The sequence below is a fragment of the Schistocerca americana genome, chromosome 2 (genome assembly GCF_021461395.2).
Source record: "Schistocerca americana isolate TAMUIC-IGC-003095 chromosome 2, iqSchAmer2.1, whole genome shotgun sequence".
In the NCBI taxonomy this organism is placed as follows: Eukaryota; Metazoa; Arthropoda; class Insecta; order Orthoptera; family Acrididae; genus Schistocerca; species Schistocerca americana.
In genome coordinates this window covers 1004494521-1004512807 of record NC_060120.1, presented here as the reverse complement: position 1 = coordinate 1004512807, position 18287 = coordinate 1004494521, and the positions used below count along the sequence as shown (strand labels likewise).

At 39.8% G+C, this 18287-nt stretch overlaps 1 protein-coding gene across 2 annotated transcripts in view; it reads left to right on the top strand.

Annotated features, from left to right (window-relative positions):
* The window catches only part of LOC124596221, a 139299-nt gene that overhangs the window by 26417 nt on the left and 94595 nt on the right, over nt 1-18287 (top strand). The window contains exons 2-4 of one of the 2 annotated variants that reach the window (XM_047135277.1): nt 1803-1999; nt 8008-8142; nt 8265-8367. In XM_047135277.1, the coding sequence (XP_046991233.1) occupies nt 1803-1999; nt 8008-8142; nt 8265-8367 (435 nt within the window). Of the gene's footprint in view, nt 1-1802; nt 2000-7986; nt 8143-8264; nt 8368-18287 lie in introns of both variants that reach the window. The other variant, XM_047135276.1, reaches the window with a different exon arrangement.

Sequence of the window (18287 nt, the reverse complement as noted above, 5' to 3'; positions counted from 1 at the left end):
CCTCATCAATGCATACACCTAGAAATTTTGGATATCCTACCTTAGCTACTGAGAACAATGCCCTGGTATGTTTTCACAGTAGGCACATTGTAAGCTAAACTACAGAGAGAGAAGACAAGTGTTCAATGACTATTACATCACAGGAGGTCAACCATGACATCAGTCCTATTCATGCCAGTTCACTGCAAATGATTATAGCTGACCTGTTGGATGAAGCGCATCACCATACCCCCAAACATGCCCTAGGTGTTCCCCACCACCTACAGGGATACCAGCTGCTCACCTAGCCGCCAAATTCAGGAAAACCAAGTGAGTTGATTATTTATGGAAGTGAGGCCACTAAGAGGAAATTCTTCTATGGATGACAGTCACTAAGATGTCAGGAAATCTAACTGGAATCATCACTGACGGCCAACCAGTCTGGGTGCTAATCGATTCATGTGATTCTTTTTCTGTAATGTTGAGTGCTTATCATCATCATCATCATAGCAAATGTGCTAAAGGAGCAAATGGAAAACTTAACTTGCTGATGGGAACATACATTGCAAGAATAACTACCAGTGATAGAATGCAGTCTTTTGAATTTGTCATTTTAGCAGATTGCAACAATATTAGAAAAGGATAGTTGCTACTCACCATATGGCAGAGACACTGAGCCGCAGACAGGCACAACAAAAAGACTGTCAGAAAGTGATCTTTTGACCAACAAGGCCTTTATTCAAAATAGACAACATAAACACACACAAACACACTCAGGCAAACACAACTCACACACACTCGACCATAGTCTCTGGATGCTGAGGCCACACTCTCAGCAGAAGCCTATGATAGGACAGGCAACTGAGTGTTGGGGGTAAGAAGGAGAGTAGGGCAGGAAGGCTGTGCCTTTGGATTTTTACACCTGTGCAGAAAGTAGGAATATCGGATAAGTTAGTAAAGGGCTACTTCGGATGGTATCAGATCCATTGTTGCTTGTCGGATGTCACATATGAAGTTGAGGATTATGATCTTTTATCAGGAAGGCAACAGTGCAGAGATGTTTTCCACATCCTCCGTATGAAGCCTTACAATGGTCCAATGCAGAGATCGACACTAGGAGACGCAAGCAGACTGAAGACCCACTCAACAATAGCAAAGCTTCAGTGATAGAGCCTACCTTTGATGCTCATCATAGTGAAGAGGATGTAACAACATGACGAGAATGCAAGGATCCACCAGCACTGCCATCCAGAGGACCACTGACAAGATGAATGAGTAGATACATGATGCTGTAGTCAACTTCAATGAGAAATTCTGAGCAGCAGGTCACTGTCTCTCAATGCTATGAGCTATGGCACACACAGTGTGGTGTAGTGGTTAGTATCACAGCAGCCTTGCTGTGTGTCACCAGTTCAAACCTGACATCAGCAATTAATATTCATCATTTCTGGAATGTTTTTGAAATACATTATCTTATGTTTTTAATGTCTGTATATTCTGGAATATTTGATGTTTGTGAAAATAGTTGCACTCTCTGTCCAAGAGCTCAGTTCTGTTCTGGCTGTGAGCTGGTGTCAGTAATAAATGTGCTTTCAGTTCTAAGTGTTATTCTTCACTGATGTCCCTGCATTGAACTTAGCCTTGACTGTGGTTTTGATGTGACAGTACCATATTTTACATTTTAGATTAAAGGGTTATTACTGACACTACTCATAGGCTGTGAAAAAATACTTCACTTCCATCTGAAATTCTGGTTTTGTGTCATGAAAGTATTTTTGTGTATATAGTTTTATTTTCTGACTAGCCTTACTTTAATTTTACAGGTATTCACCATTTTTATTAACAAAAATAACTAGGAATATGATGCACAAGACCTTACAAACAATGCAAGTCTTCATTATCACATTGTCAGCAGTGGCAAGTATTCTTGCTGAAGACAATGAGATTCACCCAGTGAATTCTAGTCCAACTCAAGAAATTACACAGACACCATTTCACAACCATGAAACATCTGGACATGGTAAGACTTATTCATTTTGGTCTGTGTTACCATATCTCACATGTGCTTTGGTGCTGACATTTTTTTAGGCTCTTTGGAAACACTTTTGCATATAGCAGCAAATCATATATTTTTCATTGTTTTACATTGATGTATTCCTTCATGTTCAAGAATGGCTGTCAAATACTCAATAATGCCTACATTTTGTGACCATTTAAATTTGACTATCAATCCAACAATTCAATCTATCTCATGTGATGCTTGTGTCATTAAATATCTGTAAAAGTCTTGTTGTGCTATCAACCATGTTGTTTGCAGTGCAGGATTCCATGTTGATATGCAGGTGGATAGTGCATTAAGTGGTAGGATCCACCTGTTCATTAACTGCGTCAAGATTTTAGTAGATCAAATGTCTGATGGGTTGCACAGCTTCTCAAAACGATAGACATTCCTCATGTATTCTAAAAGTCGTTACTGCACAAAATGTGCACATTAGATAGGTGCATTGTCAGCTGAGAGTCTTCCAGTTATGAGGAAGATTCATAACTGGATGTGCTCAGCATTTAAGTACTAGGAACCAGTCATACATTTTTGAAAGGGCACACAATGTGAGCTCCAAGGATTGTGAATCCCTTGCCTTGGTCCTACTAATTCACAAAGTAGAGTAAAAACTATGACACTGCATACAAAGAACTAATTTTTCAGCATTCAAGCACCCTCCTGCCACAGTTGTTGCACCAGGTGAGCTGTTTTTCATGATGAGCCCACAAGGTTCAAGTGAAAGAAGGAGTCTGCAGGAGTAGTTCATATGTACATGTAAGTTAGAACAGAGTTTTCAAAAGAATGTTGTCTGCATGACCACTATAGGTCTGGCTGGCCATGTGCTGTACTTGTATATGTTGACTTCTGTTAAGTCAGATATCTGTTGGTCATTGTCATCTGCTCTTTATTAAATATTGCAACATTCAGTTTCTCATAATATTAGATTTATGGGTGACTGCTTATTGATCTATCTAGTGCTGTATCCATAGGATTGGTGGAATGATTCATCACAAACCTAATGAAAAATCAAAGTGATTATTTCAGTCTAAATTGTGAGATGAATCAAATGATTATTGCTAACCATCATTTGAGGCTTACTGCATACAAAAGAAAAAACTGGTTTTGAAATATGATCTCATAAGATATCGCATATAGTTAATACATGTACGGGGAGACTTCAAAAAGTAAGTGCTACACACTAAGACTATTGAACAAAAAGAGTTGAGTACATGCTCTGGCTCGATGTCAACAGGACATTAAATTCAATCTTCCATCCTTACATGTTCTCGGTTTCCTCCCAGTTCTACTGTAGTATGGGTAACCGGTGGATCACAGTGTATGAGTGAAATGGTGAGGTAACTGGAAATGTACTCCAAAGTTGGAACATGTAAGACAGTACAATTCTTGTGGGCGAAACATCTAAACTGCACACAGATTTACTGAAAGGCCTGGCAGTATATGGACCAAATGCAACGTCCCATCCAGGCATAGTGAAATGGTCCTAGTGGTTCAACCAAGGCCACACAGACTTGTCATGATGATCGGGAAGGACATTCATTAACCTTGACCTCAGATAACAATGTCCAGGCAATTGAGGAACTGATTCATAGCAATTGCAGAGTTCCTATCAATGAGGACAAGCACACAGCAGTTCTTGAATATCTCCATGACCAAGGAGGGGATTTCTATTGAGGAACTGAATGACTGGTAGAACATTTTAACCATTGTTTACTAGGACTTCGGGTCTATGTTGAAAAATAGTGTCAGGTATCTGTGTCACTTTACAGTGTAGTTTAGCAATCAATACCACTTACTTGACCTGCCATAATAATGCCTAGCTTACTTTTTGAAGTCTCCCCAGTAAACAAAAGCCATGCACTCTGGTGTGCACACAATTGCTTGCAGTGAATGTAACAAGTTCTAGTGGGGCAGACAAGTGGGAACAGTGAGATGTGCTTTAAAGAGCACACAATTGAGAATCAACAATACAGTGCTTATCACAATTGAGGACTATTTTTCCAGAAGATGATAAATGTAAAAAAGTAAATTTTCAAGAAAATGCATTTTTAGGTGTTACACCAAATGACTAATTAGATAAATGAGGTAATTTAACATTTACACTGCTCTCCAGGCATGATTCTGATTTTTGTCTCAGAGTAGAAGAACAAAGTTTATGAGTGTCAAAAGTCAATAAATGCAACAATGGAAGTTAAAGTTTTTCTTAATATAGATATTTAAAGGGTCTTTTTGTTTTCTTTTTATCTTCAGTTACAAAGAAAGTTATATATTGAAAGTAATCAATAGATTTTCAGTTTAGTATGGTTGTATCCAGTATTTCATGTTGTATTTTAATAATGGTTGTTGCTATTTTGTACTTCTGCTTATCAAACATTTATGGAAAAGTATATTTGTTATACTTTTCCATAAATGTTTGATAAGCAGAAGTACAAAATAGCAACAAACAATATTAAAATACAACATGAAATACTGGATACAACCTATCAAATTGGAAATCTGTTTATTACTTTCAACAATGTCCTTATAAAAGTCTTCTGCTCCTTCTGTAGATTAAAATGCCTAGCAAGTTTTAAAATATCCTTCTTCTTTTCTTTGTTGATCATATTCTTCATTTCCAAGGTGGCTGCTTTCCTGATTTCCTAGCTGCAGTTTTCGGATTTCCGTACCTCAAACTCTATGGGACTTCCGTTATAAGTGTCCAGTACTGATAACAGTACCTTCTTCTAAACAGTTTCATAAAACATCACTCTCTGAGCAATTACTCTCAAATTTATCTTAGATTGTGGGCCTGTAGTGCACTGGGCATGAAATCCTTTGTTTCCCAATCTTTATTTAGTATCCTGTTGAAGCCATGTTGTTCCACAACTTCATAACATTCAGTTGGTGAAAGAATGTCTTCCTTTTTTTATAGTCTTTTTCAACTCTACCAAACACTCTGTCAGGAGGCATTTAGCGGTAACCACAAGTAGGGAAATAGTGTATACCAGCTTATTAAATTATTAAATTGTCTGGTCTCTTCCATGAATGCCATTAGATTGCCCATCCTTGCTGTATTTTTATTTTAACTGGTACAGGAATCAGAAAATAAATTAATTTCATTTTGACCATCTTCTGACTGGGACACCTCAAGGTTTCTGAGAAAATTGTATAGAGCAGAGGCCATGGGGTTATATCCTTTTGGTCCTTCTGTCTCAAGCCAAGTATAAAAGCAATCTTTTCCTTTGACTGTGCTCAGGAATGAATCATAATATACAAACTGCATAGTCAAACCTGTCTTGAACAGAATACTTCACCTACAGAGAGCTTAGGTACTGGCTAATCCTGTTGTATATCAAAACATACGTCAACCTCAGTTGGATTTATGATTTTCCTCCTTCTTTATTGCATAGAACTTTTTTGCATAAAGTTTGTGTAACTTGTGGTTTGTTATTAATTGATTCTCTTTCTCCAAATCTTGTTCCCTTTTTTTAATTTTTGAAGACCAGTCTGGCACATTGAGTATATACTTGTATGGGGAGGTTTAAATGACACATTAAAGCAGTGATAGTAAATATGTTTGTAATTCAATAAAGAGCAAACAGAAAGGCCTGACAACTCCCTTCCTTCACAAAAATGTTTCCATGTTTTGACTGTATTCAGCTCATATGGTAAATATCATCTATTGGACTTTTTTCTTGAATAGTGGCTCTCTCTACATATACAGGGTGGCATACGAAATGTGTTACCAATTGTTTCTTTCACAATTTACGATGCACATTAGATATCCCGCTGGGATCTCTACAGCAGTACCAGCAGAGCTTCAAAAAACAAATTAGTTACGAAATGATGTGTAATTCATGATTCTGCCACTAGGAGACTAGTAAGCAGCAATGGCTGACAATGGAAGACTGACGAAACAGCAACGATTGGCAATTGTGTTACTTTTTCATGAAATGAAAAGCCTTGTTGTGACTCAGAGGCATTTTTGACAACAGTTCAACACACAATGGGTCCCTTGCAAGAAGACCATCCACAGGTTGTACGATAAATTTGTACAGGAAGGAACAGTATTGGAAGTGAAGCGACCTCAGCCTAAGCCTGTTTGTTTGCCGGAGAATATTGAAGTGGTACAAGTTGCTGTACAGAGAAGTCCCAGGAAATAGTGTAGAAAGGCAGCAGTGCAACTGGGAATATCCAGGCACTTCGTTCAATGCATTCTTAAAAGTGACCTCTATATGTACCCATACAAGATGACCTGTGCACAGAAGCTCACTGAAGAACACAAGCAGCAGAGACTACTGTTTGCTCAGTGGGCAGAGTATAGGGAAGAAACTCTCAACAACATTTGGTTTTCAGACGAGGTGCATTTTCATTTAGTTAACAAACAAAATGTATGCTTTTGGGCCACTGAAAACCCGCAAGTGCTTCATGAACGACAACATTATGCTCCGAGGATTACAGCGTGGGCAGAAATTTCCAGTTTCTTTGAAGAAACTGTGAACAGTGAGCATTATTTGAACATGTTTCGCAGTAGCTTCATTCCACAGCTTCTTGCTCCTGCCTTGCCCTTCAACACACAGTGGTTCATGTAAGATGGAGCAAGGTCACATACTGCAAACACTGTGTTCGAGTTTTTACACGAGCATTTCGACATGCGGATCATTTCACTCAGGTTTCCAGGTCGCTTCAATGACAGACAAAATTGGCCCCCCCAATAGTCTAGACCTCAATTCATGTGACTTTTTTCTTTGGGGGTACCTAAAGGAAAAAATTTTCCCAAAACGTCCACGTGATTTAATGGATCTCAGAAGACTTATTCTTCAAGCTTGCAGTGAAATTATGGAAGACATGTGCCGCAGATTAATCACTAACTTCAGTGTTCATTTGAAAGAAGTTAGGAAACGAAATGGTGGACATATTGAGCATGTGCTGAGTTAGAACAAATCTCCATGGATGGCTCTTCATTGTAGTATATGTTCCTTTCAGATTGTATTGACAATAAAGTTTATATTCAAAAACAAGATGGTAACACATTTCGTGTGCCACCCTGTATATGTTTTATATGTTTTGATATTATTCTTTACAGCTTGTGCAATGTCCTCATCCTTAGTAGTGCTATGGTCTTCCCCTAAGTTTTCAATCTGTCACTTCCTTGTTACGTGAAATTTATTGGCCAGATTTGAGAATGCGTCTTTGGACATCCCTGATGTTGCATGAAACACTGTGGCACATTCAGGTACAGTTTGGTCATCTCTTCTCCTTATGCTGTGCTTTATCAAAACAGTATTCTTCCTTTTTGCTTCTTTCTTGATGTTCCTGTATTTTGGTGATGTGATTACCTGTATTTTAGTAATATTTTATCCTGGTTAATTTTGTTTAAACTATCCATGAAAAGTTGTGATATCATCATAAGTGAGAGCAGCTGCTCTGCATTATTTTCTTCCTATCACTTTTGGGTCCAGTGATATATCTGGTAGTCCATGTGAACAGGCAGTAGCTGGCATTTTCTTGTTCTTGATGTACTTCTTGGATGATTTCACTCTCAACCTGGACTTCCTACCACTCAGTTACATGTATACCATTTTCTGAATCTCTCGTATTAACCTCCATTTTATAGTTTAACAGACTACTCTTTTACTGCAAACTTGTATCTGACAATTTGTAATTTAACACTGGAATATTCTGAACAACCAAAACTGGAAGCGAAAATAAAATAACTTTTCGATTGCACAGCTGTTTGGCAAATTTCACTGTTAACTATTTGACCATCCGCTGTCCCATGTCCACAATGGATCATCAGAGACTGTCTCTGACAATGCTGGCTTGAACTGAGTGATAATACTGCAACTTAAGTAATTAAAACAATATTGATTGTTTATTAAGCTGTATCAATTTGATGATATATATGTTTAGAAAAACAACATTGAAAAGTTTTCTAACCACTTACAAAAATAAATCACTTTTCTTAGATCTTGTTCCAATGAGAGCAGATGACGTGTTGCTGCAGGACAGATGGCCAAATATGAAGAAACCAGTTCCTTATACAAATAGTGCTGGAATGTCAAATGCCATTGATGCAGAGCCTCAGGCATCAGCTAGTATATCCTATCAAATTCCACACACTGGTAAGAAGTTTTCTTTCTGTATTCTCAGTTCACAATGTTTAAAAATATTGAAGGAGACACTCTTGTATAGCACCACCGGAATATATTACTACCAATGCATTTATAAATATTATGTCCAACAGGATTTCCTGTGCCGGGCTTGCCACAGGGCGTAGATTACTATGGAACACCTTATCAACCACTAAATAATTTCTTACCTCTGAAGGAGCATCCTACAGGCCACAGGTGATTATGGTATTTGTCTTGCATTGACTCATCCTATGCGCTGCAGTTTGTCAACTAATGAAAATTTATTTTGTAATCAATTTGTGTATGAAATACAATGACTGTCTCACTTCTGGATTGTTTAGTCTTTCTGTATCAAATTGTTAGATGTGCTGGTGTTTATGATGATAAAGATAAATACTAATTATATCATTCATAATATTTCTGTTCATAGATCAGTATTACATGCATACACAGATAACAAAGAAATAATGACTCAAAGATGGTTCACACTTAATCAATGGCTACAACAAGGATGAAATTAGGGGCCACATTTCCAACATAACAACCCTACCACTTAATCTGATGACAGTTTCAACTTATGAATATGATACATATTGCTCCCTATCAAGTTGTTTAGTTCATAAATCAACAGGCGTTTCATTTGCCTGCAAGTACTTAATAACAATCCCACTTCTTTTCACACGTTGTCTATTAAAATATACATTAGCACAAACATGTTTCAATATAGAATGCAGGAGAGAATTTTGTGACAGTGTAACAGAACTCTGGCTGCCATGCTCTAGAACACTTGCCCGCAAAAGGTAAAGGTCCTGAGTTCAAGTCTTGGTCCAGCACACAGTTTCAATCTGCCAGGAAGTTTCATATCAGCACACACTCCGCTGCAGAGTGAAAATCTCATTCTGGAACATCCCCCCAAGGCTGTAGCTAAGCCATGTTCCCGCCATATCCTTTCTTTCAGGAGTGCTAGTTCAGCAAGTTTCGCAGGAGAGCTTCTGTAAAGTTTGGAAGGTAGGAGACGAGATACTGGCAGAAGCAAAGCTGTGAGGATGGGGTGTGAGTTGTGCTTGGGTAGCTCAGATGGTAGAGCACTTGCCCGCGAAAGGCAAAGGTCCCGAGTTCGAGTCTCGGTCCGGCACACAGTTTTAATCTGCCAGGAAGTTTCAGCACGCCCATATTTTGACAACCTAGTGGAAAATCCCCATTTTTAAACACAATTCCAGGGTTCATAGCCTTCTTGAGATAGTGAAGGACTCTTTTTCATGCGCTCCAATGTACTCCAGTAAATTTACAATCATACTGCCTAAAAAATAGGGTATAATATGAGGTCTGTCTAAAAAATACCCAACCTCTGATTTCCCCATGCAAAATAGAGATGATAGTGCAGTGCAGCTGTACACAGTAAAGGAAGAGACCTTTATGTGTATGGGTGATTTTCGTCCCCGCCTTCCAGCACTTCAGTGGTGCCTGTCAGTCACTGAGTGAGGTGTTACACAACGTGTTTGTCAGATTACCAATTCTCTGAAGATAACTGAGTGTGTTGAGCAAAGATACTGCATCAGATTTTGTGAAAAGCTTGGTGATTCTCAAAGCAAAACAATTCATAAGATTCAGCTGGTGTGGACGGCGAAAAACTTGACAACTGCATCATGACAATGCCTCCGCACATTCATCCCACTTGATTGAAAATTTCTTAGCCAAACATGGAATTACATCCACTCACCAACCTCCCTACTCTCCAGACATGGCTCCTTGTGACTTCTTATTGTTTCCAAAATTGAAGACACCACTGGAAGGATCCCATTTTGAGGGTAGAGAAGAGATCATGCAGAACACGACGACAGAGCTGAACGCCAATCCAAAAGAAGATTTACAGAAGTGTTTCCAGCAGTGTAAGGATTGGTGGGCTAAGTGTGTGCAAGCACAAGGGGTCTACTCTGAAGTGGATTAGAGTCCCAAGCCCATCAGGTACTCGAAATATTTTTTTCTGGCCAAAGGTCAGATACTTTTTAGACAGGCCTCATATATGTCAGATCTTGTATTAGTATTCATATAAAGCAAACATCCCACTCAAACCTTATCACTCTGCACATCTCAAATTTCAATGCAGACTCAGTTGGTGTTTTACAGGAGTACAATCAAACATATTAAAGCATTTCAGCACATCTGCAGTCTAACCCTTCTGGTCAAGTTTTAAATTACCTTCCTCCCAGTTTCTAGCAATACACACGCCTACACAGGACTTTGCATTTCCTTGATCTTTAACTTCAAAATGATCAGATAATCCCTGATACTCTTTGGCTTTCACCACATTGTTATTACACAAGGCATAAAGTAATCTACATACAAAGCAACAATTGCAAGATTTTTACCTGATCTTTTAATGAACACACTATGTACATCAGTATTTACAAAATAACTCAGTTCTCAAAGTACATTGTTTGCCTATACATTTCACTGTCTAGCTGGTCGTTTTAAATAATAAATGGCCTTGGGTAGTTCATAGACTTTACCTTCATTACTTTCTGATATAAATCCATCTGGTTGCTTTGTGATAAATCCATCTGGTTGCTCACATATGGTTGGTCAGTAATAACACACACTAAGCATTGAATATGAATACTGAATCACTGAGACAGAACAAACAAACATGGCAGAAGAACAAGTTACACACCAAGAAAAGAACTAGAACAATGCAGTCCAAAGAAATAAGAGTCAAATATAGGGTGCTCTGTGCCAGAGAGGATACAGAGCCCCCCCCCCCCCCCCCCTCCTTCCCCTCGAGTAGTGTGCAGCATGGTGGAGGGAAGCTTCATCACATGAATTCATAATCTTCGTGCCAGCATAGCGGTTGTAGGCAGTGGCTGGAGTGAGAAGTAGGCACGGTGAAATCTGTGGTGCAAGGGTCCCATGGTTCCAACGGCTGCACAGGCAGAGAGACGTTGGCCAAAGGGAGCATCAGGAGCAAGTCGGTAAGTGACCACGCTGGTTTCAGTCAATTAACAGACACAGTCTGTGGATGGCCATGTAGGTTGATAACGAACATGTTCGTACCATGACGTAGCACACGGTGAGGGCCCAAATAAGGCGACTGCAAGGCTGCTCGCACAGTGTCGTCCTGCAGCATCACAAAGTCGCATGAAGCAAGGTCTTTGTGGACGAACACAAGCGGGCATGGAAGGGGGAGGCAGAGGCACGCAACGTATGTATGAATCTGTTCAACCAGAGTGAGAAGATCCACAGTAGCAGCTGACAGTGAGTCCTTGATGAACTCAGTGGGAAGGAGGCGGGGGGTTTGCCATATAGAATCTAAGCGAGTAAGGCATTCAAGTCTTCTTTATGGGCCAAGGGAATGCCCAGTGGGACCCATGGGAGGGCCTCAGACCATAGGCCACCATGGCACATAAGCGCGGCCTTGAGTGTGTGGTGTCACCGTTCGACCAGGCTGTTTGCCTGCGAGTGGTAAGCCGTGGTGTGAAATTTGGCGATGCCACAGTGTTTCAAGAGCCGTGCAAAGAGGACAGACAGAAACTGGTGTCCCTGGTCAGTCGTGAGAGATAGGGGACAGCCGAAAGAGCAACCCACACTGAGACAAAAGAACATGCGATGGTCTCGGCCATGATATCAATAAGAGGGACCACCTCGACCCACCAGGTCACATGGTCGATGATCAGTAAGATGTATCTGTAACCCTCAGAATGGGGGAGGGGACCAATGACATCTATATGGACGTGCTGAAGATGCCCCTGGGTCATTCCATGTCAAATGAACACACTGATTCAGACTTGATGTCTCAGATTTCCATGACTTTTGGTATGCAGCGATATATCATAGACTTTTGGAAAAATACCAAATTTCAGTTATGAAGCACAATTATTTTTGAAGTTATAATTTTTAAAGATTTAAATTTTTATGAAGAAATTTCATGTTTTGGCACCTTTGGATGCCTACTGGCTGGCAACCAGTGATGATATAAACCTGGGAGTGGTCTCATTTTAAAGCTATTGAATAGGGCTTTAATATGATATGCCACAAGATAGTGGTTGCAATTTTTAAAAAATTGAAAATTTTAAAATTTAAATTTCTCAAAAAGTAGCAATTTTAAAAATTGCTAAAAATTATCAAATATAGTTTGTAATGTCTTAATACATTCAGCAAAATTCTATCATGGGATCTCAATGGGATCAGGAGGTACAGGACTTCAGAAATACACGTTTTGTGAAAAATACCAGAATTAGTATAGTTTCAGAAAATTTTGAATAGTTCATTGAATGAAACAAGCAACACATTACAGTGAAACAAGCAGTAGCTATTACTTTTACATTTTTCTAATGGAGAAAGTTCACACAAACATGTAAGTGTAACATTAAAAATGTAATATTATGAGTAAAGTTACGAGTTAACAAATTAGTTCATCAAGACTTCAATCGTTGGAAGATACCCACACATTTGTTCACTTCACTGACAGTCTGTGTGACACGGTTCACTTTGCATATCACATCTGCAAAAGGGATCCACAGTGTATCAGGTGGTATGGGATAAATAAATGAGTGTGATGGACCAGAAAGATGGAGAAATGTAACTTGCACTTTACTGCAATCTTCATCTTTATCCAGAACATAACTCAACCATCAAGTGTCACCTTAGATTGATGTTACATACCCATTAATATCTGCAAAAAATATCTGCTGTAAGTCCTTTACAACAGGAAATATGCTTGAAACAGCTGCGGAAAAAAATAATTTCACATTTACTTTGGTTCCATATTTGGAGGTATGAAGGCATGAAATTTCTGGATGCCTGATATATCAGTATTGTACTGGTTGGTCAGTTGTTCTTCAGTTTTAATGTATTCTCCAAGGGTCACAAATACAAAGTCTATGTTAGATATGTTCTGATGTGACCATTCAAATAGTTACCTTGCATCCATAATTTGGTCCTTATACAGTCTTTGTAAGCTTGCTCTGACTGCTAGACTTTTTACTGTGGCCTCCAGCCTATCGCATGGTCCTTTGCCATGTGTTGTTGCTGAAAAATGCGATATTCCATCAACTTTGTCTGGAACAGGTAGACAGCTGTAGTGTTTTAGTTGAGGCAGTCTGATATTATTACAAAATTTAAATGTTTGACTTCTTTCTTTTTAAAATACACCATAAAAGGGTGAGTGGTTGGCTGATTATTTGACCAATAATACGATTGTGCCTCATCTTGCAAAATAATCAAAGACTTCACAAATGACAGCCACTTCACATTCCAGAAGATTTTCCTTAGTATGTCTCAGAAATGCACTTTGTTCCTTTGCTGTGAAATTATGATGAAGTAGGACAGGAAGTTTTTCACAAAATACATCAACAAATTCACTTACCAGTTTTTGAATTATTTCTAAGTTACATCGATCCACAGAGATCCACTGTCTGTATGTGACAGTCTCAATTGCATTGTCTTCATATGTTTTTCCTGAAAGTTCTCTAATCCTTTTGGTACCTGGACATGAAACACAATCAGAAAAGAAGCAGTCAGTTGATGGTGGGCTGCAAACCATCATTTGCACAGGCAGTCCTTGTATTTTTCAATTTTGCCATCCATCACTGAACTCATTCTTGCATTTTCAAACATAAGCTTCACATTCTGATGAGTGGTGCACACACAGACTGAGTGTGTTCCCCTCTGGCCTGCTAGCACACAATTTTTAGGCTTAAGTTCTGCAAACTTAGAAAATCCCACTTTTACCGTTGGGAATTGAAAACTATACACGCTTCTTTCAAATTATTAAGCATCAACCTTTTTGGAACATGTTCTGTACCACCTGTCCACCTGTGCTGTTGTCTTTCACTGATATAAAGTCCTTCATCCCTGACATCACTCTGCTCATTTCATCACTTGTAAAAAATCCTTTTTTTTTTTTTTTTTTTTTTTTTTTCCAACTTCTTGGCTTGTCAAACTAAGTAGTTAGAGGCCAAAAATTCCTGTATTACTTTTCTCACACTCCAGCTGTCAGGCAAAAGAGTCAGCAGTTAAAGCTTCTTCTTCCTACTAGTGAAGCAGTTGTTCACCTTTACATGTGTTAAGAACTCATCTGTGAATCATCATTCTCATCATCACTAGATGCATTCATTAGCAGTTTTCTCTTGACAGCCACATTGATTCTGTTGGCCTTCTTAGTAGAGTAAATTTTGGATTGCATCCTCTTTTTGTCTACAGACAACTCTCCCATCTCTAAAGGAGAGCTGTTAAGAGAACTCAGAGCTACACATTCATCTGAAAATGGCATATCAATGGCTTCTTCAGTTTCAGTATCAGACTGACTTTCTTCATGTATGTTGCTAGTTCCAGTGGAAATTTCTCTATGTTTTCATTTTTCAACTTTGTCAGCTGCTTCCAACAAATGTCAACTCAGGTGTTCCTGGAATCAAGTCACACATCCATGAAGTAACATGTCTCAAACCTTTTCTTGCATGGGAGTGATTAGGCTTATCAAAAGGATTAAAACAATCTATTTTTACTATCTTGTCAGTGGTATCCTTCCTGCAAGGGATAAACAGTGAGAAATTAGTTAGGAAAAGTGTAGTGGCCAAGAAATGGGTTGTGTTCTAAACATACAGTATCACAGAAAACATCAAATGAACATCACACAAGCAACTCTGATGCTACACTGGCTATAAATGAGTGGTCTTGTCCAATTAACCAATCAGCTTCCACCTTGTGAAAGGGGATTTCCCATGAGGGAAATCCCCTTTTTATCTGAGTAAAAGAGGATTTCCCTCTATTTGTAGGCCAATCAGCTTTAGTTTTCTTTTAAAGAGAGGTTTCTAAACATGGTACACTATAAAGTAATCATTGTGTTTTATTAATTTAATAGTGTCTTGTACACTGCTTTGCAAAATTAGTAATTAAAAAATAAAATTTTACTAATTTGGTACATTATTTACAAAATGTGTATTTGTGAAGCCCTGTATCTCCTGATCCCATTGAGATCCCATGATAGAATTTTGCTATAAGTTTTAACACATTACAACTATATTTGATAATTTTTTACAATTTTTAAAATTTCCACTTTTTGAGAAATTTAAATTTTAAAATTTTCAATTTTTAAAAAAAAATTGTAATGCCTAACTTGTGGCATATCATATTAAAGCCCTATTCAACAGCTTTAAAATGAGATCATGCCCAGGTTTATATCATCACTGGCTACCAGCCTATAGGCATCTAAAGGTGCCAAAATATGAAATTTCTCAAAAAAATTGAAATCTTTAAAAATTAATAACTTCAAAAATAATTGTGCTGTGTAACTGAAATTTGGTATTTTTACATACGTTTATGATATATTACTACACAACAAAAATCATGAAAATCTGAGACATCAATTCTGAAAATCTCCCAAAATTGTGTTGATTTTACATGGAATGACCCCGCTTTGGAATGTCAAACTTGCCCAGTGGAGGTTGAACGTGCCTGCCGACCTTGCTGCGCTGGCACAGGATGCGCGCATGGGCCAAAGTGTGGCAATTATGCTTCAGTTGGGCCTGACAAAAAGCTCCGTAACCAGCCACGTCATGGCTTGCATTCCAGGGTGGGCCAAGCTGTGAAAGGCAGTAAAGACCCAGTGACGAAGGGTGGTAGGGACCAGGCAGCGAGGTGTGCCTGTAGCAGTGTCACAAAAGACAGGAATCATCGACACGCGTAGTATATGGGGCTGGACAGAGAGTGATGACTCATTGCTTGATATTATTCACTGTATATATCATTGTCTTAAAGCCTGAAGTTGGGTGAGCTCCTCCAGATTCAGCAGTGCGGCTAGCAGGTAGATGTGGGAAAGATAGTCCACCACAATGTTCTCCGTGCTGCGGATATAGCATGCGTCGGAAGGGTGATGACAGATGTAGTCCAAATGGCAGAAACGCCTTGGTGGAAGGTCCTTAGCTGGATTATGAATAGCATCCACAAGTGGCTTGTGATCTGTATAGATTGAGAAACGTCACACATCATGGTCACTATGGAAATGTTTAATCGCCTCGTACATGGCAAGGAGATCACAGTCCAAAGCCAACCATTTACACTGGCTCTTAATCAGTTTCTTGGAAAAGAAGCAGAGGGTTAGGGTGGAGTCAGTGTTGTGCCGTTGTAAAACAGCACCCACAGCTGAGTCACTGGTGTCAGTAGTGATTGAGACACAGTCCTCAGGATCAGGGTGGGTGAGTGTGAAGGCCTTGATAAGGGGAGTTTTAAGGTTACGAAATGCATCGAGCATGGGTTTGGTCCACTCCAACTTCCATTTCCCAATGGTGTTTTTGCCAGAGAGAGTGTCAGGGAGGGCCATTTGGTGGGGGACAGCCTGAGGAATATGGCAGCGATAAAAGTTAGCCATACCCAGAAAACGATGGAGCTGAGCATAATCCTCAGGGAGGGGGAGATCAAGTATGGTTTCGACATGAGAACTCGGTGTTGGTTACAAATGATAATGCAAGCCTGATCCGCCATGTATAAACAAACCTCTAGTGAGTGTGCAACGTGAGACAGTAGATGAAGTTGCAGATCTGAAGCCAATTTCACCATCCATAATATCCAAAGAGTGGCATCATGTAATGCTTGATCATCGATTAAAGCATGTAGGCACCACCAAAGTTGCGAAGGGGTGCGGTAATCAAGATGCTCCTCGTGAATAGTTTAATGGAAAGCCTCCACCAGATAGTGGGAAAGGCGCTCAATAAGCAGTGATTTGGCCATCAAATATTTGTGCGAGGTGAGTGATGAGAGGAGCAAATCGCTGATGAGGTCCATATGTATCGTGGATGTGGTTCATCAGGCAGACAAAACAAACGCCAGCACCAGAAATGCCATGGATGTCCAAGAGGTGGTCCACTAAGGCGAACCAAGTTTTTGGATTGTATTTATGCAAACCAGGTAGCTTTGGAAACCAGCTGGATAACACATGTCAAGGCAGCACCGGCAGCTGGAGATCTGTGCGAGCAGAGCAGGACACCTCCGACATTAAAAGTGCAGTAGCCGTGAATGGTGCATCGCCTGAGGTCTGCATGGGGCAGTGGCTGCATGTAGCATATGGTGTGGAGGGGGTTGGTGTAAAAGTTGACACCATGTGTCCAAACTGCAGTCCTGGAGAAGAACACAGCACGGTTGTACTGGCCAGTGCCATTGCAACAGCAAGCAGAAGGCAGTCATGGCGCAGCCATGGGGATGAGGGGAGGGGGGGGGGGGGGGGGCTGACCTAGGAGTCAGCCTGGGTGGAACGGCTGGTGCCATTATGAAAACAGGTGGAAGACAGTCGTGGTACAACCATGGTGCAATGGCCGCAGAAACCAGCACAGTCAAGGTGACTGCCATTGCCGAGACATGTGGGGGGCGTGCTGCGACACTAGGCATATAAGAATTTGCTACCCCGTGCATAGGAATGTTCAATTCACAGTTCTGGAACTTCGTCGGCACGTCAAAGCAACCTGAAGGTAATGCCGTAGATGAAGGATGAACCACAATATCTTTAACAGGAAGATCATCCACGTTGTCGTTAGGTGGCTTGCACTGTTTGTGTTGTGGCTCTTGTTGTACTCCCATGCTGGGCGGTGGCCATGTTGTGGCGGTTAAGGTTAGGTGGCCACCAGTGTGGCCGGGCGTAAATAATTGTTCGCTTTTAACCAAATTCAAAGTAGGTACATTTGTCCATTTGTGGTCGCAAGCATAGTTCATAGGGCCTGTCACACTTGCACCAAAAGATGCTGGTAGATCCATTGTGGTGGGGGGGTGGGGGGGGGGCAAAAAGAAAAAGGCAAAAGACAAAAGAACAAGCTATGCACCAAGAAAAAACTAGAACAAAGCAGTCCACAGAAATAAGAGTCAAAGATAGAACACTCTGCACCAGGGACACCACAGCTTCATGAGAATGGTTCCGTGCAAGTCCTCATACAGAAAAGTAGTCTTCACATCAAAATTATTAATGTTGGGATCAAGATTTACATTTACACTAATGACAGCTCTGAGAGTAATAATCTCACAACTAGTGAAAATGTTTCATCATAATCTATACCAAGCTTCTGAGTAAATCCCTTAGCAACAGGTCTAGAGTGCTGTGCCATTTGTACTTCTTTTCAACTTAAATACCCACTTGTTACCTACAATACTTTTGCTCT